The sequence below is a fragment of the Heterodontus francisci genome, chromosome 1, assembly GCF_036365525.1.
Source record: "Heterodontus francisci isolate sHetFra1 chromosome 1, sHetFra1.hap1, whole genome shotgun sequence".
Lineage (NCBI taxonomy): Eukaryota > Metazoa > Chordata > Chondrichthyes > Heterodontiformes > Heterodontidae > Heterodontus > Heterodontus francisci.
This window is the reverse complement of record NC_090371.1, coordinates 113,857,084-113,882,521: the sequence shown is the minus strand read 5'-3', so window position 1 is coordinate 113,882,521 and position 25,438 is coordinate 113,857,084. Positions and strand designations below refer to the sequence as shown.

At 42.6% G+C, this 25,438-nt stretch overlaps 1 protein-coding gene across 7 annotated transcripts in view; it reads left to right on the top strand.

Annotated features, from left to right (window-relative positions):
• The window catches only part of slc7a2 (solute carrier family 7 member 2), a 268,766-nt gene that overhangs the window by 38,007 nt on the left and 205,321 nt on the right, over positions 1-25,438 (top strand). Inside the window, exon 1 of one of the 7 annotated variants that reach the window (XM_068034698.1) lies at positions 21,213-21,276. The exons of 2 other annotated variants lie outside the window; for them this stretch is intronic. Coding sequence is in view for 1 of the 5 variants with exons in the window: in XM_068034667.1 (XP_067890768.1) it covers positions 25,068-25,073 (6 nt within the window). In the remaining 4 variants the exon portion in view is untranslated. Of the gene's footprint in view, positions 1-21,212; positions 21,277-24,984; positions 25,074-25,438 lie in introns of those variants that run through there. 4 more of the 7 variants (XM_068034681.1, XM_068034667.1, XM_068034645.1 and 1 more) reach the window with 4 other exon arrangements.

Genomic DNA, 25,438 nt, shown 5'->3' with positions numbered 1-25,438 from the left:
CTGTTAACATTTTCTAACTTCCAATCCAATGGGACCATTCCTGAATCTAAGGAATTTTGGAAAATCATAGCTAGTGCATTCACTATCTAAGCAGCTATCTCTTTTAGAACCCTAGGGTGTAGGCCATCAACTCCCAAAGATTTGTCAGATTTTAGTCCCTTAAGTTTCTCTAATACTTTTTCTCTGCTGATATGATTTTCCTTAATTTCCTCACTCTTTGTAGCCCCTAGGTTACTGTCTATTTCTGATATGGAACTTGTGTTTTCTACTGTGAAGACAGACACAAAATATTTGTTCAATGCCTCTGCCATTTCCTCATTCCCCATGATAATTTCTCCTGTCTCTGTTTCTAAGAGACCAACGTTTACTTTAGCTACTCTCTCCCTTTTGATATACCTTTAAAAGCTCTTATAATCTGTTTTTATATTACTGGCTAGCTTACTCTCATTCTATTTCTTCCTTTTTTTTAAATTAACTTTTGGTGGTCCTTTGCTGCATTCTAAAACACTCCCACTCCTCAGACTTGCTACTCTTTTTTGCAACACTGTAAGCCTCTTTTTTCAATCTAATACTGTCCTTAACTTCCTGAGTGAGCCAAAGGAATGTATTTTTGTTGAACATTTTGAATTGTTGCTTTAAAAGATCCCAACTGTTCATTTACTGCCATACCTTCTAGTCTATTTACCCAATTTACCAGTTTAGCCAGTTCTCCCCTCATGTCTACGTAATTGGCTTTGTTTAAGTTTAAGGTTCTTGTTTGTGATCAGAGCATGTCACTTTCCAACTTAACATGGAATTCAGTGGTATTATGATAATAGTTTCTCAGTGGATCTCTTACTATGACATCACACACATACACGCACGCATAAACACACCCAAATTTGTTTTCAAAAACGAGCAAAAGAAACAATGCTTCATGATGCATGAATAAGCTTTTTTTTCAAAACCTGGTTTGTATTTGTACATATTTTGTACTGGCATTTAGTATTGGTGCCTGGACTTTCTAATTGTTTCATTGTTTATTTGAATACTGTTGATGGCAAATCTTTATTGCTGTCTTATCAGTAATTGCTCAAGTCTACACCATTTAATTTATGAGTCATCTCCTTCTAACAGCTGATTAATGGTGTGTGCAGCAGCACATACTTCAGTAAACATATTGGCCCAGAAGTTGCTGAAAAAATAATGGCGTGAATTGCTAATCAGCATAAGCAAGTACCTAATTTGCACCACAGTACTGTTAGTTTTGTGAAAACGGCATCTCACTTTTAACCTCCCCACCATTTTGCACGAAATTGCTGCATTTGCACATGCCCATTAAACTTACACAGAAAGTTAATACAGTTATTAACAGCTTTTGTGTCCTTTTGATCAATATGATTTTTTAATTGTCAACCTTTCCTGCCCAGATAATGAACAATTAAAAGTGTGAAGTCTCATTCCTTCAGGTTGTGAATAGTTATTGGAGATTTTGAAAATGCCAAATTTTCATTTTTTATATTTTTACTTTTTCTTCTCCTAATACAAACTTTCTTTCAGTCTCTTTATTTGTCTTTCTCTATCTGATTTGACTCTGAATTCACCCACTTTAATTAATCATCATTCAGACTTTCCTCTGTTTTATTTTTTACTCCTTGAATCTCACTGGTTAAGAGATGCACTATTTATCCTATTGTTCACTAAGATCCCTGGTACCCTGTTTTCCTCACCGTGCTCTTATCAGCTTTTAGCAACTTTTGTGGACAAAATTTCTTAAGACCTAAAAGTACATGAAATGTCTAAAAGGCCATGCGTGTCTTACTCCATCAAAATCTGGGTCATTATTTCTCACATCGATCTGAAGATCTCAGATTGAAAGAACAAAATGTGGAATCTGTTTGGGTGGAGCTAAGAAACAGCAAGGGGCAACAAACATTGGTAGGAGTTGTTTATAGGCCACCAAACAGCAGTGGTAGTGTGGGGCATGGTATTAATCAGGAGATTAGAGAAGCATGCAGCATGGGTAATACAGTAATCATGGGTGACGTCAATCTGCACATAGACTGGGTAAACCTCATGAGCACTAATGCTGTGGAGGACGAGTTTCTGGAGTGTGTTAGGGATGGTTTTCTAGAGCAGTATGTTGAGGAACCAACTAGAGAACAGGCTCTTTTAGATCTAATATTATGTAATGAGAAAGGGTTTATTATCTTGTAAAAGAACCTTTAAGGATGAGTGACCGTAATATGGTAGAATTTTACATTTGTTTGAAAGTGAGGTAGTTCAATCTGAAGCCAGGCTGTCAAATTTGAACAAATGAAATTATGAAGGTATGAGGGGCAAATTGGCTGAGGTGAATTGGGAAAATACATTTAAAAGTATGACAGTACATAGGCAATGGATAGCCTTTAAAGAAATATTACATAGTTTACAGCAACTATACATTCCTTCAAGGCACAAAACCCCCAAAAGAAAAGGCAGTCAACCTTTGCTAACAGACAAATTTAAGTATTGTATAAGATTAAAAGAAAAGGCCTATAAAGTTGCCAGAAATAGTAGTAAACCTGAGAATTGGGGGGATTTTAGAATACAGCAAAGGAGGACCAAGAAACTGATAAAGAAAGGGAGAATCAAATATGAATGTAAGCTAGCAAAAAATATAAAAACCGACTGTAAAACCTTCTATACGTACCTAAAAAGAAACGTTTCCCTAAGACAAATGTGGGTCCATTACAGGCAGAGGCAGAAGAATTTATAATGGGAAATAGAGAAATGGCAGAGGAGCTAAATGATTACTTTGTGTCTGTCTTTGCTGACAAAGATACAACAACTCTCCCAGAATTAGACATCCAAGGACTAAGGAAAATGAGCGATTGAAGGAAATTAGTATTAGTAAGAAGTTTGTATTGGAGCAATTAATGGGGCTGAAGGTTGTTAAGTCCTTGGGACCTGATATTCTACATCCAAGAGTGTTGAAAGAGGTTGCTATGGAGATAGTGGATGCATTGGTGATCATCTTCCAAAATTCTATAGATGCTGGAACAGTTCCTGCAGATTGAAAGGTAGCCCCACTATTTAAGAAAGGAGAGAGAGAAAACAGGGAACTACAGACATGTTAGCCTTACATCAGTAAGAGGGAAAATGTTAGAATCTATTCTAAAGGATGTGATAAATGGACACTTGGATAATAATGATCTGATTGGGCACAGACAACATGGATTTATGAATGGGAAATCATGTTTGATGAACCTATTGGAGCTTTTTGAGGATATTACTAACAAATTTGATAAAGGGGGGTCAGTGGACATAGTATATTTGGATTTTCAGAAGGCTTTTAATAAAGTCCCCCACAGGAGGTTGTTTAGTAAAATTAAAGCACATGGTATAGGAGGTAATATATTGGCATGCTCCACATGCCAATGTGCTCCACAAACCACTGACCACCTCCAGGCGCTTACCCATTGTCGTCCGAGACAAGGAGGCCAAAGAAGAAGATATTGGCATGGAGTAGGGATTGATTAACAGGCAGAAAACAGAGAGTAGGAATAAACGCATCATTCTCACGTTGGCAAGCTGTGACTAGTGGGGTATTGCAAGGATCAGTACTTCAGCTCTCACAATATAAATCAATGGCTTGGATGTCGGGACCAAATGTAATATTTCCAAGTTCATGGATGACACCAAATCAGGTGGGAATGTGTGTTGTGAGGAAAATGCCAAGTGGCTTCAAGGGGATTTCGGCAGACTTAGTGAGTGGGCAAGAACATGGCAATTGGAATATAATGTGGAAAAATGTGAGGTTATCCACTTTGGTAGGAGGAACAGATGTGCAGTGTATTTCTTAAATGGTAAGAGACTAGAAAGTGTAGATGTACAAAGGGACCTGGGTGTCCTCATCAATAAGTCACTGAAAGCTACCATGCAGATGCAGCAAGCAATTAGGAAGGCTAATGGTATGTTACCCTACATTGCCAGAGGATTTGAGTACAGGAGTAGCGAAATCTTGCTTCAATCGTATCGAACCTTGGTTAGACTGCACCTGGAGTACTGTGTGCACCTTTGGTCCCCTTACCTTAGGAAGGATATTATTGTCATAGAGGGAGTGTAACAAAGGTTCACCAGACTTGTTCCTGGCATGGCGGGACTGTCCTATGAAGAGAGATTGGGGAAACTAGGCCTGTATTCTCGAGTGTTTCGAAGAATGAGAGATGATCTTATCTCATTTGAAACCTACAAAACACTTCAAGGGTGTGAGAATAAGAAATACTGAAATGTTGTTTCTACAGCTTGTGGAAAGTTACCAAGAAGTCATTTGTGCACAACATAATGAAATCACTGAAAAAGAGAACTGATAAGGATATGTCAGTGGAGACCTTAAGACAGTACATCACTGACAAAGAGAACTGATAAGGGTATGTGGAGACCTTAAGACAGTACATCACTGACAAAGAATTGATAAGGGTATGTAAGTGGAGACCTTGGGACAGTACATCACTTAAAAATTGTGCTTAGGCAGATAACAGAGAAACAGCAAGAGTTAGAACAACGGATGTAGTGAATAAGAAACTGCCCCACTAAGATAAAGGCTGACAGCTGCAAGTTAAAACACATAATGGAGAGCCAAATAAGGTAAAACAAAAACAAGAGTTAGGGGCTAGAAAGTTAGAGTAGGGGGAGAAGTAAACAGAGGAGGAGACTGTAGCAACCATAGGATAGGTTAGTGTCATAATACGTTATAACCAATAATGTAAAATAAAGGCGTGGACAAATGGATTTGTATTGTATAAACATGAACTGAATATGTTGATCGGTGTGCCTGCTTGTAGGACACCCGATCTTGCAAGAACGTTAAATAAACTTACTTCTTCAGAGTTTGACTTGGTGTAAATTATCAAGTGGGCTACGTTTCTCACAAAGGGGTAGCAAGGATAGATGCAGGTATGATGTCTCCCCTGGTTGGGGAGTCAAGAACCAGGGGACACAATTTCAAAATAAGGGGGAAGTCACTTAGGACAGAGATGAGGAGAGATTTCTTTACTCAGAGGGTTGTGAAACTTTAGAATTCTCTACCCCAGAGGGCTGTGGAAGCTCAGTCATTGAGTGTGTTTAAAGCAGAGATTGACACATTTCTAAATACCAATGACATAGGGATAGTGTGGGAAAAAGGCATTGAAGTGGATGATCAGCCATGATTGTATTGAATGGTAGAGCAGGCTGAATGGCCTATTCCTGCTCCTATGTTCCTATAAGCCTCTTCCTGCTTTGTGACCCTATTTACACCCTAGGCTATCACCTTTTAACATTAATACCCATTTTGACAATTTCTCTCCTGCAAATATGACACCATAAATTATAACTTGTGGTCATTACTGCTTAGCAACTGGATTGGAGTTATGATAAATGCAAACTCCAGTAGGAAACCTTCAAAAGATAAATGGGGTATATTGTAAAATGTCAAGCCATTTATTCACTAATGTAATCTATTCCCATAGTTTGGTTAACTATATAAACCAATACAGCTTTGATTGCACAAGTTTGTGATGTAGTTGCCTCTTCTCAATTACATTGCTAGTTCAGATGAGATGTTAAAACATCCATTCTGCCAGTTGTGCTGGTTTAAGGGCGATGTGGGAACTATTAGAAGAAGAGCATGTAGCTCCCCCTGCCTCCTATGTCCTGGACAACATTCCTTCATCAACCAACACTACCAAGAAACATATATATTAACTGGTCACACCATCTCATACCTGTTTGGGCGTAGCTGGGCAGAATGGTTGCCACATTTGCTTAGATATTAAGTATATTTTTTATTCATTTATGGGATGTAGTCTTCGCTGACAGGGCCAGCATTTATTTCCCATCCCTAATTGCCCTTGAGCAACGGTGATATATTCCCAAATCAGGATAGTGTGCGAATTGGAGGGGAGCTCGGAGCTGGCGGTGTTCCCATGCACCTGCTGCCCTTATCCCTCTAGGTGGTCGAGATAATGGATTTGGAAGGTGCTGCTGAAGAGGCCTTGATGAATTGCTGCTGTGCATCTTAAAAATTGGTATATGCAGCTGCCACGATGCGCTGGTGTTGGAGGAGGGAGTGAATGTTTAAGGTGGTGGATGGGTACCAGTCGAGCAGGCTGCTTTATCCTGGATGGTGTCAAGATTCTTGAATGTTGTTGGAGCTGTATTTGTCCTGGTAGATGGAGAGCATTTATCACACTCCTGACTTGTGCCTTGCAGATGGTGGAAAGGAGAGTCAGGAGGTGAGTTAATCGCCATATAATTCCCAGCCTCACTGGTTCAGTTAAGTTTCTGGTCAATGTTAACCCCCAGAATGTTGACGGTGGGGTTTTCGACAATGTTAGTGTCATTGAATGTCACGGGGAATTGGTTAAACTCTCTTGTTGGAGATGATTATTGCCTGCAACTTGTGTTGTGTAGTTACTTGCCACTCATCAGTCCAAGCCTGGATGTTGTCCAGGTCTTGCTTCATGTGGACACAGACTGCTTCATTATTTGAGGATCTGCACATGGAACTGAACACTACAATCAACAATGAACATCCAAAATCTGACCCTGTGATGGTGGGAAAGTCATTGATGAAGCAGCTGAAGGTGATTGGGCCGAGGACACTGTTTTGAGGAACTCCTGCAGTGATACCTTAGGGTTGAGATGATAGTCCTCCAACAACCACAAGAGTGATTGCCCGTAACATCAAAGCAGCATTTGACAATGTGTGGGATCAAGGAGCCATAGTAATATTGAAGACAGTGGGAATCGGGGTGAAATTTGCCACTGGCTGGAGTCATATACATCACAAAGGAAGACCCACTGTCTTCAATTTTACTACGGCTACTTGATCTCACACACTGCCTGTAACATCAAAGCAGCATTTTACAATCACTCTTATCTCACCTATGGAATTCAGCTCTTTTGTCCATGTTTGGACTAAGGAGTTCTGGAGCTGAATGGTCCTGGCAGAACCCAAACTGACTTTGGTGAGCAGGTTATTGGCAAGTGCCACTTGATAGCATTGTCAGTGACCTTTCCATCATTGATGATTGAAAGTGGGCAGTAATTGGCTGGATTAGATTTATCCTGCATTTTGTGGACAGGACATGTTTGGGCAATGTTCCACTTTGTCAAGGATGCCAGTGTTGGAGCTGTACTGGAACAGCTTGACTAGAGGCCCAACTAGTTCTGGAGCAAAGTCTTCAGTACTACAGCCAGGGTGTTGTTGGGGCTCATACCCTTTTTTGTATCCAGTGTGCTCAGCCATTTCTTAACATCCAGTGGAGTGAATCAAATTGGCTGAAGACTGGCTTCTTTGATGTGAGGACCTCATGAGGAGACTGTGATCTATTTTACATTTGGCTGACGATGGCTGCAAATGCTTCAGCCTTGTCTTTTGCACTCACGTGTTGGTGTGTGCTATCTTTGAGGTCGGGGTATTCATGGAGCCCTCTCCTCCTTTTAGTTAATTGTCCACTACCATTCATGACTGATGTTGCAGGTCAGCAGAGTTTTGATCTGATCTGTTGGCAAATGCATACAATAGCATAGTGGTTATGTTACTGGTCCCCTGGCTTAATGGTAGTGGCAGAGTGAGAGATATGCCTGGCTATGAGGTTACAATCCTACTGCTGCAGGTCCATCTTGCCTTTTGGATGCCCAGTTTTGAACACACATCCTTTGGGTCCTCTAACTTCCCAAAGGTTTCAGATAACCAGACAGTAGAGTCATCTGTCTGCAGTGCCAGTTCAGACTCCTCTAACGGAATTTGTTTGGCCATGGACCGGGTCACCACACAGTCAGGAAAAATGCCAGGGACCTTTTCCTGTAACTGCTCTGTCTCCCTGACCACCTTCGCCCACCAGATCATTACCCAAGAGCAGGTCAACCCGGTCCAGACGTAAACTAGGGACAATCTCTACAGTTACAGGTCCTGAAACAAGGCTGCACTCCAGGTGGATCCAGTATAAAGGTATGGGTGTATACTTTCCTCCGATACTGTACACTAGCACTCTAGCATTCAGTGCACTCTGTTGGGGAAAGGTCATGCCTTTTCCCAGCAGAAGGGATTGGATAGCCCTGTATCCCGAAGTATGACTGTGGGCTTACTCTCCTCACCTGAGGGGTATGGGGTCACTTTTCCTCTGGACAGAATCTTGGTAACTCTCAAGGATTTTGTTAAGTTTCCCACACTGTCAACGGTAGGTTTATTGGCTTTTACTGCCGCAGTTAAAGCCACAGCCTGGTCTGCTGTGCTTTCCATCAGGGCCCCTTTTCCTGCACTGGTCTGTTGTACCCTGACTAAAACTATGGGTTTTCCCCATAACCTCCAGCAGTCAGCTCAAAGGTGACCTGTCTTGTTACAATGGAAACATACAGGCTTTTGGGCTCCTGTTCTCAGCACCTTCCTTTTTGCCCTGTGGAGGGCCCCCTGTGTTTCCAGCTCTCCCTTCTCGCTCATGGCTGTTCACCCTCCTATCATCTTCCCATCATCTATCCTTCTCAGCTTCTTGGAGGTGACTAGGGAAGGGTTTCCCTTGGGGCAAGGCCTTGTGAATAAGTGTATACTTATCAGCCAGGATTGCTGCCTGCCTGGTTCAGGAAGCTTTTGTTCCTCCATGTGGTTTCTAATGGAAAGGGGAAGTGAGCTTCTAAACTCCTTGAGGAGTATCATCTCTCTGAGTTTTTCTTTGCTGGACTCTAAAGTACCCATATCCATCGGACAAAAGCAAGCTGCTTCACCCTTTCAAACGTGAGGTAAGTTTGTTCCGGCTGCTTCCGGAGAGTTTGGCTGTTCGCCTCCGGTACTAGCTCGTATGCAGGCGGGATAGCATTTTTAGTCATCTCATAGTCTGATGAACTCTCATCAGGCAACAGGGAATAAACCTCATGAGCTTTTCCTGTTGGTTTGCTTTGCAATAACAGTGTGTAGCTCTCTGCCAGCCACTTCAACTGTTTTGCAAGCTTTTCAAAAGAGACGAAAAATGCTTCCGCATCCCTTTCTTTGAACTTTGGTATCAATTGGGAGAACTTTAAGAGCTCAGCACCATGTCCTGAGCTAGCAGTAACTCCCTCACTGGCGGTGCCTTCACTGGGTACATTGGGTCTTCCTTGATAGAGTTCGAGCTGCCTTAACCCCCTTTGGAAAGCTCTTTTTCCCTTTCCTGGAAAGCTCTTTCTTTCTCTCTTTCCTGAAATTCTAATTCTAGTCTCCTCTGTTCTAGTTGTACCTTAGCTAATGTCACTTTGTCTGTTTCAGATCATATGCCTGTCCCCAGTTCTTCAGTGTCAATTTTAAAATGATTGGCCACATGTTTTAGGATTTCAGTCTTCCTTAGGGCGGCACAGTGGCGCAGTGGAAAGTTCTTTACGCAGAGGGTGGTGGGTGCCTGGAACGCGTTGCCAGCGGAGGTAGTAGATGCGGGCACGATGACGTCTTTTAAGATGTATCTAGACAGATACATGAATGGGCAGGAAGAAAAGAGATACAGAACCTTAGAAAATAGGCGACATGTTTAGAGAGAGGATCTGGATCGGCGCAGGCTTGGAGGGCCGAAGGGCCTGTTCCTGTGCTGTAATTATCTTTGTTCTTTGTTCACCGCAGCCTCACATCTCCAGGGACCCGGGTTCAATTCCGGGTACTGCCTGTGTGGAGTTTGCAAGTTCTCCCTGTGTCTGCGTGGGTTTTCTCCGGGTGCTCCGGTTTCCTCCCACAAGCCAAAAGACTTGCAGGTTGATAGGTAAATTGGCCATTATAAATTGTCACTAGTATAGGTAGGTGGTAGGGAAATATAGGGACAGGTGGGGATGTTTGGTAGGAATATGGGATTAGTGTAGGATTAGTATAAATGGGTGGTTGATGTTCGGCACAGACTCGGTGGGCCGAAGGGCCTGTTTCAGTGCTGTATCTCTAATCTAATCTAATCTAACTTTTGGATGGATAGTAATCTCTAACTGCCCAGCTACATTCCTCAACTCTTCAACAGATAGGGCTTTTAACCTGGCCCAAGTTACTTCACTCTGTTCTAGGAAGGTACTGGCCTCGAATGTGGACATTTTAGTACTCTAGCACTGAAAACTGAAGTTTTTAAATTATTTCTGGGGATCAATTTGATTTCCATTTGTCTTTGGGTTTGATTCTAGACATGAGCCCCCACATTTCTGTTATGGTCAAATGAGGAGGGGTCAAAGGGCTTCCCTCTTTTCCCTCGCCTTGTTTGATCACAGCAGGTTTAATTCTTTAAGTGGATGTTCTGGCCAATTCAGTAGGTGTTTGATTACTTACCATGATCATAACAAGAACCAATCTGACAGGTTTTCTTGAATTAACAAAAAAAGAGGTTAACTTTATTGTACCTAAACTTCTTCTTTGGCCTCCTTATCTCGAGAGACAATGGATACGCGCCTGGAGGTGGTCAGTGGTTTGTGAAGCAGCGCCTGGAGTGGCTATAAAGGCCAATTCTAGAGTGACAGGCTCTTCCACAGGTGCTGCAGAGAAATTTGTTTGTCGGGGCTGTTGCACAGTTGGCTCTCCCCTTTCGCCTCTGTCTTTTTTCCTGCCAGCTACTAAGTCTCTTCGACTCGCCACATTTTAGCCCCGTCTTTATGGCTGCCCGCCAGCTCTGGCGAACGCTGGCAACTGACTCCCACGACTTGTGATCAATGTCACAGGATTTCATGTTGCGTTTGTAGACGTCTTTAAAGCAGAGACATGGACGGCCGGTGGGTCTGATACCAGTGGCGAGCTCGCTGTACAATGTGTCTTTGGGGATCCTGCCATCTTCCATGCGGCTCACATGGCCAAGCCATCTCAAGCACCGCTGACTCAGTAGTGTGTACAAACTGGGGATGTTGGCCGCCTCGAGGACTTCTGTGTTGGAGATACGGTCCTGCCACCTGATGCCAAGTATTCTCCGGAGGCAGCGAAGATGGAATGAATTGAGACGTCGCTCTTGGCTGACATACGTTGTCCAGGCCTCGCTGTCATCGAGCAAGGTACTGAGGTACCTAAACTGAACTAATAAAAACGATAAACAACACGCCACCTTTCACTCACACAGTCTGGAGGTTTACACATACACAAATAGGCTACAGAGTGGGGAAAGGTAGATTGAGGTTCAGTTACAGTCCACAGGAAAAAAATGGCATATAGTCTGTGAGGTCTGGTGATTCGGCTGGCTTCTAGCTGAATTCAATGGTCTTGAGGCTTTTAGTTTGAAGATGTAGTTTACTGGTTCATTAGGTCTCTTGGAGACAGTGATGTGGATGATTTCCTCCAATGGGGTTTCTGATTGTAGCCAGAGTATGCAAAGGTGGAAAGGTAGAAAGCTTTCAAGCTGGAATGGAGAGAGAGACAGAGAGAGAGGGACACCGCGCCCACCCACCCCCGCTTGGGTCTGTATGTGTCAGAGTCCAGTTGCTTCTCCTCTCTCTGCTGCAGAAAGACACAAGCTTAAAACCACAGATGGGGAGGGGCTTGTCACATGACTAACTCTGATTCAAAACATAGCAGTTAGCAGTATTTCTGTCTTGCTAAAAAGAACAGGTTGTTCCTTTAAACTTCCTGGGTCTTGGTTCTTGCTGGGATATGAGCAGACATTTCAATTTCCGCCTTACAAGCATTGCAGTGTAGGATACAGCGTTTCAAATTAGGTAGCCATCTAAATGTCTTTTTAAAGACAATATATAATTTCAGATCTCCAGTCAGTGGATTAAAGTAAATTATCATTCAACAAAACACATTGACCTAACACCATGGAGGGATTGGAGAACAAGAATGAAAATTTTAAAATCGAAGCTTTGCTAAACTGGGAGCCAGTGTATATCAGTGATCACACGGGCATGGGTGAACAAAACTTTGTTCAAGTTATGATACAGGCAGCAGAGACTATGGAAGATGGGGTGGCTGGCCTGGAGTGCATTGGAATAGTCAAGTCTAGTAGTAACAAAGGTATGGATGAGGGTTTCAGCAGCAAATAAGCTGAGGCCGGGGTGGAGTCGGGTGATGTTACGGAGGTGGAAATAGATGCTCTTAATGGTGTAGATATGTGGTCAGAAGCTCATCTCGGGGTTAGAAATGGCACCAAGGTTACCAAAAGTCTGGTTCAGTCTCAAACAGTGGTCAGGGAAGGGATGGAGTAAGTGGCTAGGATACTAAGTTTATGGCTTACTGGTGAAATGTCACCCTGTTAGGAGCAAAACATTCACTTACTTTGTTCTTTTTTACACCCTTTTGAGCCTTTGGCTTTTACTCTCGGAGCAGCTAGATACTAATAGATTTTTGGGTGCTAATGGAATTATGGAATATGTGGATAGTGGGGGAAGGTGGAGTTGAGATAAAAGATCAGCCGTGATCCTTTTTGAATGGCAACGCGGATCGGAGGGCCAAATGGCCTACTCCAGCTCCTATTTCTTATCAGACAGTTTTGACAGGAAATGCTGAAGTACCTTTGCTGGTGTGATGCACCCATCTTGATCATAGAAATGACCCCATCCCCTAACTATCGGCTGTGTAGATATAGGTTTTATTGGCCTCACTGATGACCAGATAGAGGTGGTTCTTCACTGCATTTGGGTTTTAACAAAATTTAGGGTACATGGACTTGAAATGGCATTCTTCTCTGGTGCTAAATGTAATATTCTGATAACTATTGAGGCTTGGTTCAGAATGTTTAAGAGTCTGACGGTTGAAATAACGTGAGTTTATTGAACACTTCTTGCATCTAAGGTTACCTCTACAACTCTCCACGAGCTTCTGTACAGATTACATCACTTCCTGTGATGATGCACACAGTCTATTTATATAATCTGTCCAGTAACAAACCAATGCCGACAATATTGCATTGTACTACATCTCTTGACTTCCCTTTTCAGATTGATAATCGCTGTGGCGTTTTCACAAGTCTGCCATAACTAGTATCTCTTTCTTTTGAAGGGGTTTGAGGTTTTGAGTCTTCTTGTTCCTCCTTCTGACTCTGCAGTGCTTAAGTAGAACTGCTTGATGACTCACGTTCTTCATGCAGGTTGTTCTCTGGGTGGTTGAATGATTGCAGCATCACTGGTTCATCACACCTTTTGAAATGATTGGTTCTCCTGTATTTGCTGCTTCTTTGGTATCACCACCTCCTGTTTCTTTTTACCATCCCGTGGTCAGTTTGGGCAATGTATGATCGTGTATATAGTGATTAATTGATCACTTCTCCTTACCAATTTTGGTCTCGAATCCAAACCGATTCCCCTGGTTGAATTTCTGATAAGTTGCCTGTTCTATGATGTTTGCCATAATTTTCTAATTTGATTTGAGCAATCTCTCTCTCTCAATTTTACCAAATCTTCTGCATGTAATTGTGGTTTGAGTGTACTTGTGAGTGTAGGAAGTTGTGTCTTCAACCTTCACGGAATCACAGAATAATACAGTGCAGAAGAGGCCCTTCGGCCCATCGAGTCTGCACCGATGCATTAAAGACACCTGACCTGTCTACCTAATCCCATTTGCCAGCACTTGGCCCATAGCCTTGAATGTTATGATGTGCCAAGTGCTCATTCAGGTACTTTTTAAAGGATGTGAGGCAACCCGCCTCTACCACCCTCCCAGGCAGGGCATTCCAGACAGTCACCACCCTCTGGGTAAAAAAGTTCCTCCTCAAATCCCCCTTAAACCTCCTGCCCCTCACCTTCAACTTGAGTCCCCTCATAACTGACCCTTCAACTAAGGGGAACAGCTGCTCCCTATCCACCCTGTCCATGCCCCTCATAATCTTGTACACCTCAATCAGGTCACCCCTCAGTCTTCTCTGCTCCAGCGAAAACAACCCAAACCTATCCGACCTCTCTTCATAGCTTAAATGTTGCATCCCAGGCACCATCCTGGTGAATCGCCTCTGTACCCCCTCCAGTGCAATCACATCCTTCCTATAATGTGGCGACCAGAATTGCACCCAGTACTCCAGCTGTGGCCTTACCAAAGTTCTATACAACTCCAACATGACCTCCCTGCTTTTGTAATCTGTGCCTTGATTGATAAAGGCAAGTGTCCCATATGTCTTTTTCACCACCCTATTAACCTGCCCTTCTGCCTTCAGAGATCTATGGACAAACACGCCAAGGTCCCTTTGTTCCTCGAAACTTCCCAGTGTCAGGCCATTCATTGAATACTTCTGTGTCACATTACTCCTTCCAAAGTGTATCACCTCACACTTTTCAGGGTTAAATTCCATCTGCCACTTTTCTGCCCATTTGACCATCCCGTCTATATCTTCCTGTAACCCAAGACACTCAACCTCACTGTTAACCACTCGGCCAATCTTTGTGTCATCCGCGAACTTACTGATCCTACCCCCCACATAGTCATCTATGTTGTTTATATAAATGACAAACAATAGGGGACCCAGCACAGATCCCTGTGGTACACCACTGGACACTGGCTTCCAGTCACTAAAACAACTGTCTGTCATCACTCTCTGTCTCCTCCTACAGCTAAGCCAATTCTGAATCCACCTTATCAAGTTACCCTGTATCCCATGTGCATTTGCTTTCTTGATAAGTCTCCCATGTGGGACCTTGTCAAAGGCTTTGCTGAAATCCATGTAAACTACATCAACTGCACTACCCTCATCTACACACCTTGTCACATGCTCAAAAAATTCAATCAAATTTGTTAGGCATGACCACCCTCTGACAAAGCCATTTTCCTAATCAAATTTTGCCTCTCCAAATGGAGATAGATTCTCTCCTTCAGAATTTTCTCCAATAGTTTCCCTACCACTGACGTGAGACTCACTGGTCTGTAGTTCCCGGGCTTATCTCCACAACCTTTCTTAAATAGTGGGACCACATTAGCTGTTCTCCAGTCCTCTGGCACCTCCCTCGTGGCCAGAGAGGAATTAAAAATTAGGGTCAGAGCCCCTGCAATCTCCACCCTTGCCTCCCACAGCATCCTGGGACACAAATCGTCTGGACCTGGAGATTTGTCCACTTTTAAGCCTGCCAAAACCTCCAATACCTTGTCACTCCCTATGACAATTTGCTCAAGAACCTCACAGTCTCTCTGAGTTCCATATCTACATCCTCATTCTCTTGGATGAAGACAGATGTGAAGTATTCATTCAACACCCTACCAATGTCTTCTGGCTCCACCCACAGATTTCCCCCTTGGTCCCTAATGGGTCCTACTCTTTCCCTGGTTATCCTCTTCCCGTTGATATACTTATAGAATATCTTGGGATTTTCCCTACTTTTACCAGCCAGAGCTTTCTCATATCCCTTCTTTGCTCTCCTAATTGCTTTCTTAAGCTCCATCCTACACTTTCTGTACTCCACTAATGCTTCCGTTAATTTGCTCTCTTTGTATTTGCTAAAAGCCTCTCTTTTCCTTCTCATCGTACCCTGAATGTTTCTGGTCAGCCATGGTTCTCTGGGCTTGTTGCTCCTACCTGTTACCCTAGAGGGAACATGTTGGGCCTGTACCCTCCCCATTTCCTTTTTGAATGCCCCCCACTGCTCTTCTGTAGCTTTCCCGACAAGTAACTCTTTCCTGTCTACCTTGGCCAGATCCTGCCTTATTTTACTAAAATTCGCTCTCCCCCAATCCAAAACCTTTTTTTGTAACTTGTCTATTTCTTTCTCCATAACAAGCTTAAATTGTACCATGTTGTGGTCGCTATCACCAAAATGCTCCCCCACCAACACATCAACCAACTGTCCGGCTTCATTCCCCAGAATTAGGTCCAGCACTGCACCCTCCCTTGTTGGATCCTCTACATATTGAGCTAAAAAGTTCTCCTGTATACATTTTAAGAACTCCACTCCATCTAAGCCCTTAACATGATGACTATCCCAATTAATGTTGGGAAAGTTGAAATCACCTAATATAATGACCCTATTATTATTTTTACACACCTCTGCGAATTGCGCACATATTTGCTCCTCAATTTCCTGCTGACTATCTGGGGGTCTATAATAAACACCTAGCAATGTGGCTGTCCCTTTTTTATTCCTAAACTCTACCCATAAAGCTTCATTTGATGCCCCCTCTAAGATATCATCTCTCCTTACTGCAGTAACTGACTCCTTAACTAATATTGCAATGCTCCTTCCTCTTTTACCCCCTCCTCTGTCCCGGCCTGACTATTCTATATCCCGGGATATTGAGCTGCCACTCCTGCCCCTCCCTCAACCATGTCTCCGTGATGGCTACTATATCACAATTCCATGTGTCAATGCTTGCCCTTAACTCATCCGTTTTACCTGTAATACTCCTGGCATTAAAGTAGAGGCCATCCATCCTGGTCTTGCTCCCTTGAAACTTACTTCTGTTGTATTCCCTCTGACTTATTTGCTTTCCTGTGTTTAGCTGTATCCCTATTCTGCTGGGAGTCTGCGTCCCCTCCCCCTGCCAAATTAGTTTAAATCCTCCCAACAGCACTAGCAAACCCACCAGCAAGGATGTTAGTCCCCTCTGGTTCAAATGTAGACCGTCCCGTTTGTACAGGTCCCACCTTCCCCAGAAATGGTCCCAGTGGTCCAGGAATCTAAAACCCTCCCTCCTGCACCAACTCTTAAGCCACCCATTCATCTGTGCTTTTCTCCTATTTCTATACTTGCTAGCACGTGGCACTGGGAGTAATCCAGAGATTACAACCCGAGAGGTCCTGCTTTTTAGTCTGCTGCCTAACTCCCTGAATTCTTGATGCAAGACCTCATCCCTCTTTCTATCTATGTCATTGGTACCAACATGTACCGTGACCTCTGCCTCATCACCCTCCCCCTTCAGGATGCCCTGCAGCCGTTCAGTGACATCCCGGACCCTGGCACCAGGGAGGCAACACACCATCCTGGAATCACGTTGACGGCCGCAGTAGCGCCTATCTGTTCCCCTGACTATAGAATCCCCTATTACTATTGCTCTTCCTATCTTTCCCCCTTCCTGTGCAGACAGGCTGCTTGCGGTGCCAGAAGCTTGGCTCTGTCTGCACTCCCTGGAGGAACCAGCCTCATCAGCCTCCAAAATGGAATACCGATTTGCAAGCGGGACCCCAGGGGACTCCTGAACTACCTGCCTGATTCTCTTGGACTGCCTGGTGGTCACCCATTCCCTTCCTTCCTCAAGTCCCTTCAGCTGCGGTGTGACCACCTCTCTAAACGTGCTATCCACGATGCTCTCAGACTCGCGGATGCTCCACAGTGTTTCCAACCGCCTTTCCAGCTCTGAAACCCGAGCTTCCAGGAGCTGCAGCTGGACACACTTCCTGCACACATGCTGATCCCGGGGACTGGAAATGTTCCCGGATTCCCACATGCAGCAAGAGGAGCAAACTTTCTTCACATTAACAATTCGCATGAGGCTAAACCATTCCGAAGAGGTGCCGATCGATAATTTAGAAGTGCCGATTGAACATCTTCATTCTTTTTCAACAATGCCTTCACAGTCCTTACACCTCTCTCTCTGCTTCATCATTAGCCTGAGGGTACCTTAGCGAACTAGTGATATGGACAAATCCGTATACTTCTGTAAACTCTCTGAAGCATTCATTTGCAAATTGGGCCCATTGTCAGATATCACAATATCTGGAATTCCATGCGTAGCAAAAATTTCTCTCAAGGATGTGATTACAGCTTCTGAACTTTGGCCTTGTAGTTGTTTAACTTCAATTCACCTTGAATAATAATCAACTACTATTTGGAACATTTTACTCCTATGCTCAAAAAGATCCATTCCTAGCTGCTCCCATGATCTCAATGGAAAAGAACATAACATGAGTGGTACTTTCGTCTCATGATGATTGGCACACATGATGCATCTCGATATCATCTCTTCAATTCCTTTCAATATACCAGGCCACCATACTGAATGTCTTGCTCTTGCTGTACACTTTGTAACACCCAGATGACTTTGGTACAATCTCTCCAAGATGTCTAATCTCAAGACTCTAGGGATAACTAATTTCTCATCATAGATCAGTAAATCATCAACTATGCCTAGATAACCCCTCTGTTCATTATACTGTCTTGTAACAGGGTTATGTGGCATGTACTATGGCCATCCATTCAAGCAATATTCCCTGATTTTCGCTCCTACTTAATCTGTTTTCTACGCATTCCTGATCTCCATTTCTGAACTGCAGCAGGTAAAGTTATTGTCATCGCCAAAACTTTTCTACTTCTTCAAGAGCAAAATATATCCTTTTTCTGGTCCTGCTGTTTAAATACATGATAGTGTCTCCTGTGATCTGTTGTTTTCCTGGAACATATTGAATTTTTGCATCAAATATCATCAATCTTAACCTAAACCTTTGTACTCTTGGAGGTAATTTCGCAAGCTCCTTTGAGTTTAATAGAGTAATCCAGGGTTTGTGATGGGTTTCAATTTTGAATTGAAGTCCTAGGACATAATGTGAAAATTTTTCACATGTTCGAGTTGCTGCAAGTGCTGCCTGTTCTATTACTGTGTATCTCATTGGTTTCTGTCAACAATTGAGAAGCAAAATATACTGGTCTGTGCCTCCCATCTCTCTGCAATTGAAATAGGACTGCTCCCAATCCTATAGATGTTGCATCTGCAGCTATGATGGTGAATAGCTCCGAGTCGTAATAGGCTAACACCTCCAATGTTAACATTTCTTTTGATTTTCTCGAATGATTCTTGCTGTGCTTCTTTCACCAAGCATTGTTGTTTTTCAACAACTGTTGTAACGGCTCATTGATCATGGCTAAATTGGGTAGAAATTTTCCCACTTGATTCACCATTCTAATCAACCCCTTAAGTTCTGTCACATTTTTAGGCTCTGGGAATTCCCTTATCACTTTTGTCTTTTATGGATCTGCTCTAATACCGGACTCATCTATTATATGTCTAAGAAATGTTACCATTGGCTGCGAGAAAACACATTTTTAATTCAGTTTGAGACCTGCTTCTTCCAATCTTTGTAATACTGCTCTCACTCTAGCATCATATTTTTAATTGGCTCCATGGATTAGGACATCATCCATATGGCAAATAATTCCGTCAAATCCTCCACATCGTCATTTTAAAGATGTCTGGCATTGATGTTATTCCAAATGGTAATCTGTTGTAACATAATCCTGCAAATGGTGTTATAAATGTTGTTAGAAGCTTAGATTCCTAATCTAAGGGTAATTGCCAAAATCTACTGTTTGCGTGCAATTTGTTGAAGATTGAGCTCCTCCCTAGCTTTGCCAAACTCTCATCTACTGACGACATTGGATGTATTTCACTTTGAACTGCCTTATTCAGTTGTGTGAGATCAACACAAATTCTCATTGAACCGTTGGGTTTCTTCACTGGAACCATACCGGTGCACCATCCTGTAGGTTTTGTTACAGGTGAAATGACTCCTTGTTTTGTCATTTAATTCAGTTTCCCTTTTTACTTTTTGTGGAAGTGGATGTGGGACTTTCCTAGGTGCGAACAAACACACTGGCTGTGCTTCCTTCCTTAGAGTAATATGGTATGCCATTGTTAACTTCCCCAGTCCTCTAAATAATTTTGGAAATTCAGCTGTAAAATTTCTAGGCCGATCTTCCTTGCATTCGAGCTTTTCCACTGAGTTGCAGGTCTATGCAAGCCTTCCTATTTCGGAGTGAACAACTTTAATTTTTAATTATGTGTATGTTCTCAGAAATTTCCTCTCTGCGGTAATGCAATGCTGTCTCTAACTCTCCCATTACCTACAAGTCGATGCCTTCAGACCCATATAATTTTTTAGCTGTTGGTTTGAGAGTTTTCTTTTTCAGCCACGGTTCTGTGTCTGTTAGTACTGAAACTGCTGCTCCTGTGTGGGATTTTTCTTTCGTTATATGCAGTTTTGGTTTTTTACTGCGACATCCTGACTGAAAGTATCCCTTTTCGCAGAAAAACACTCCTCTGGCTGGGCAGCTTTTCCGCTTGTGCCTCACTCGGTCATGCGTACTGCAATTGGTTGCTGCTATCTGATGCGCTTCCCGTCTTTCTTGTCTTTCAGATCAAACTCTCCCAGTCCCCTTGAATCAGTTAAACCATCTAACCTCGGCTTGTCTGCTCAATTAAATTGCTTTTGTTCATGTGAGATCATCCCTTGACTATAGATGATCTGAAAAGGCGTCACCTAATACACTGATAACAATCCTGTCTCTAATCAGCTGTTCCTGTAAGCTGCAATATTGATAAATGAATCTATGCTCTCCCCTTTCTGCTGGGTACACTTATTAAATTTGGCGTGCTCCACGATGACACTTTTCCTTACATTAAAGTAAGTCTCGAGTGCCTTAATAAATTCTTCATATGTAGCCTTCTCTTCATCTATGCCTTAAGTAATGAGGATGTTGTCTGCACACTCCCCAATAGCATACTGACCTACTTCTGGTCTGGCTGCTGTGCGAGGCCCGATGCATTACGATACCTTGCAAACCTCCGAACCCATTTCGACCACGCCTCGGCTTGGTTCGGTCCCGCTACCTTTTCGAAGTCCTCCGGTAAAGGCAAAGATTTCTCCATCTTCAATATTCTGATAACTATTAAGGCTTAGTACAGAATATATATGAGTCTGACGGTTGAAATAACAGGAGTTTATTGAACACGTCTTGCATATAAGGTTTTCTCTACTACTCTCCACGAGGTTCTGTACAGATTACATTACATCACTTCCTATGATGATGCACACAGTCTGTTTACATAATCTGCCCAGTAACAACCCAATTCACTCTATTACATTATACTACCCTAAAGTGTAGTAGTTCTGGCTTGAGGAACCATAATTTGTGGCACAAGTCAGATATGTCAGAGTTACACAATTCTAAAACTCATGCCAAATTCCAGTAGAATGGGTTGCTGACAAGAATGTGGACTTGCCCCGAAAGTGGTGAATATTTGCAAATGATAATAGAGGGCAAAACCCACTGTCCCAGACTTTCCACCATTTACACCAGCATTGAACCTGACACGTTTAGCCTGTTGAAAAGAGACAAAGTTGCCTGTGTTGATTTGTCAAACTGAAAATGGTTGGGTTCACAGGCTTTGACTATTTATCTGAAGCAGCAGGTTTGGTTTTCTAAGTAAAAATAAATTCTGCAATTCTTGTCTTACAGCAGTTTCAGGCTGAGAAATATTTTGCTTCTGACTCGGGAGCCAGCAGCTGACTTCTGCAAGGCCACTTCTCCCTACAGTTTTGCAGATGATTGTTGGTGGATTTGCTGGGAATCTGTGCTCCATTTGATATTGTGAAAAGTGGCTATACAGAGGGCTCTACTGATGGGTGTCCCCAGCTGCAAGATTATGGCTCTGAGTGCCTCCCTAAGGTATTGATCAGAAGGTACTTGGGCACCTGTCCCAGGTTTAGATTTCCATCAATATCTGTGGATCTGGGAATGCCAGCTTTAATTTGGGCATAGTTCTTTGGCAATGTGCTGGGAAAGGGGTGAAAGATGCACCCTGGTCATTCTCCTCAGCAAAAGATCTGATGCAGGTTCAACTTGTGTTCTTTAAGACATGTGGCCAAGTATTTCCCCTTTTTGATTTAGAGTTCTTGGCCTTGCAACAGAAAGGTTTCCTTCAGCCCATGATCAAGATCCAGTTATCAATTTATGGTATGGATTTGTGGCAAAAAAGAAATGATTGCAGAATTGAAGGACTTTGACCTAAACAACCCTGTTACCAGCACTCTTATATAGGAGTCAGTATCATGTATGCACATCTCTTTGCCAAAGGCAATGAAAAGCTGGATTCAGCACTTGGGAAGGAAGTTGGACTTGCACAGTATCAGAGGGTGAAAAGTCTCAAGCTGTTCGGTGTGGTCCTTGCACTACACTGAAAGCAGAGATGTAAATCAAATGTCTGATGAGAAAACTTGGGTTTGGAATGCAAGTCCTGGAGGCCAAGCTTGTGAACCTGCACTCACATATCCATTTTGTGAACTTTGCTTTTGATTTTAAAGGGGCAAACAGTTGCTGCTCAAGTTGTGCATGTTTTAACTTGTGGAACTGGTGTGTCCATGTCTTGACTGCACTCATGTTTATTTGGCGAGATGTACTCCACAGCATGCCTGGTGCCTGATAACCACAAAGGAAAGGCTGAAACTATGCTTGTGAGCAACTGGTGACTATCCACTTGGGAGGCAAAAAAGAGAATGAGTTGAAGTAGGATTGTTTTGCATCAAATTGGCACCAAGATGACTCTTGCCTGGTGATGGGAGATTGGAACCTCAGGCAGAGAAGATAATCCAATAATTGAGCCAGACAGGTCCACTGTACCCCACAGCACTGTCCCTGATTGGTCAGGCTCAATGTTAGAACATTGAGGCCAACTTTTGACTTGGCTCTACAAAATAATACACTAATAGCTAGTTTAGTCCTATCTGGATTAACAGCAGAAAGCTTAGCAGTCTTTTGTGCTATTAAACTGTGCAGTTTGACCTGGCTAAACTCAACAGTACCCCTGAGCCTTAGCTCTTAGCAACCTATGGTTTCTGGGCTCAGCTCAGAGGAATGCATCCTAACAGGGAGGAACTGTATAATTCATGATCAAACAGAAAATAATTGTATGAATTCTCTAGTCTTAACCACAGTGTTTGATATTTGCTTGTGTCAGACACACAGCTGACCAAAGAAAACCCGAAAACATCAGTGCCAATGACTAGATTCAGCTACTAAAGTGGCTTTTCCTTCAATTAACAAGACTAATTTAAATTGTATTCAGAGACCATGATGTTTTCTAGAGCTTTAAGACATAGAACTTGTATGTTTCATGTTTACTCAAGTGAATGTATGTACACAAATGTGTTCAAGCACGTGGACAAACCTTCACACAATTTATAGTACTTCCAGGCATTATAGGTATGCCAGCAGGGAGAAGGTGAAAGCTGCACAAATTATTTCGATCTTGAGTTTGTTACCAATTTTTACACAGAGAGCGAAGGAAAAACCTGATGGGTGATGTCTACCAGGCTGCTCCCAAGTACTCCTTGGCTGCTTGCCAAAAACAGCTTTAGATGGTTACTGATATCAACTACTTAGTCACAAGAGGCTGGAAACAATTGTTTGTATTCATTTGGGGGATGTGGGCATCGCTGGCTAGGCCTGCATTTATTGCCCATCCCTAATTGCCCTTGAGAAGGTGGTGGTGAGCTGCCTTCTAAAACCGCTGCAGTTCTTGGGGTGTAGGTACACCCACAGTGCTGTTAGGAAGGCAGTTCCAGGATCTTGAGCCAGCGACAGTGAAGGAACAGCGATATAGTTCCAAGTCAGTGTGGTGTGTGGCTTGGAGGGGAACTTGCAATGGTGGTGTTCTCATGCTGCTCCCCTTGTCCTTCTGGGTGGTAGAGGTCGTGGGTTTGGAAGGTTCTGTCAAAGGAGCCTTGGTGAGTTGCTGCAGTGCATCTTGTAGATAGTACACATTGCTGCAACTCAGCATCTGTGATGGAGGGAGTGAATTTTGAAGGTGGTGGATGGGGTGCCAATCAAGAGGGCTGCTTTGTCCTGGATGATGTCTAGCTTCTTGAGTGTTGTTGGAGCTGCACCCATCCAGGCAAGTGGAGAGTATTCCATCACATTTCTGACCTGAGGCTTGTAGATGGTGAACAGGCTTTGGGGAGATAGGAGGTGAGTTACTCGTTACAGAATTCCCACCCTCTGACCTGCTCTTGTAGCCACAGCATTTATGTGGCTGGTCCAGTTCAGTTTCTGGTCAATGGTGACCCCTAGGATGTTGATAGTGGGGGATTCAGCGATGGTGATGCCGTTGAACATCAATTGGAGATTCTCTCTTGCTTGAGATGGTCATGGCCTGGTACTTGTGTGGTGCGAATGTTACGTGTCACTTATGAACCCAAGCCTGGATGTCGTCCAGGTCTTGCTGCATATGGACATGGGCTTCTTCAGTATCTGAGGAGTTGCAAATGGTGCTGAACATTATGCAATCACATTGTGAATTGAAAGGGGAGCATGTGAAAAGATTACACAAGAGCTAATTCTGAGTCTATGTTGTTGGCAGGATCTTTGTCAACAGTGAATATCAGAAAATACCTCTAAAGTCTAAAGGTAAATGAACACCATTTCCCTGAGAGATTACAATCCTTATTTTCCATCGCATATTACCAATGTCTTTTTAATAAAAGCAAAATACTGCGGATGCTGGAAATCTGAAATGAAAACAGCAAGTGCTGGAAATACTCAGCAGGTCTGGCAGCATTTGTGGAGAGAGAAACAAGAGTTAATGTTTCAGGTCTGTGACCTTTCAACAGAACTGGCAAAGGTTAGCCAGTTACATTTTTAACCTTTGCAAGTTCTGATGAAAGGTCACAGACCTGAAATATTAACTCTGTTTGTCTCTCCACATATGCTGCCAGACCGACAATATCTTTTTGATTGGTTAATTTTTGGGGATTTTGATTAATGCATTTTCTTTTCTAAGTTATAGTTAGAATGATATATCTACGGCTTTGGGAAAAGGGACTGAGCCCAAGGCTGGAGGCTGCATGTAGCAATAGGGACAGGGGCTAATGGGATTAGAGTAGTTGCACTAGCTAAAGAGGTAGGTAGTATCAGCACAGGTCGAATGGATCAAATGATCTCTTTGTCTTTTGCAATATCTGTGATTAAAAATAATTAGTGGCAACGACTGCTCTGATATATCTAGCATATGGAAATTAATAATTTTCTTGAAATTTATATCATTATTTAACAATTTATGTAGTATGCCTATGTTTAACACCTTTCCTGTTTTACTGCCTATCATCAGATTCCACTGTGCTCAGATTTGCCCAGTCTCCCATTTTGGAGACTTAGCCTGATGTGATGAAATGAAATAACAGTAAAATAAATACCTTGATGAAGTACTAGTTTAGTGAAACCTACACTTCATAGAAGGATTAAAAGATTTTAACTGGACAAGTCAAATCGATTTCCACGCTGTTAAATATTTACCAACTCCCACTTTGTTATTGATTTGAAGTCTGAGCTGGTATGTAGTAACCAATCCTAAGTATGCAAATATGGTTTGATCCATTTTTGTGTGCTGTAACATGCTTATACAATAGAATAGGGTTTGCCTTGTTGAAAGCTAATAGGTTTGGAACAGCTTGGAAGCTTGTGGAATGTATGTGAGTAATATCAACGAAATATTTGTACTGTTCTAGCTAACATTTTTAATGTTAATAGACTTGGGATACTTGGGGAGGGGTAGATTAGAAATTTTGTTAACTGGAAGTGTATTTAAAAGATCATTTTTGATCAGTTTTACAACAAATAACATCACAATCTCTTGTAGCCTATTAATTGAAAATATAGAATTGCAATCCAGATTTTTGGGCCAACCCCTTATGAGCACAATTATGCAAGTCTTTTATCACTGTATTTAAATAACAAAATAACCTTTGAAACTGGCATTTTACTTAATCTGCACAGTAAACATGCAATGAAGAAATTTGGCTTTTTGGAGGGACTATTTTGTCTGATTGCTGTCTCC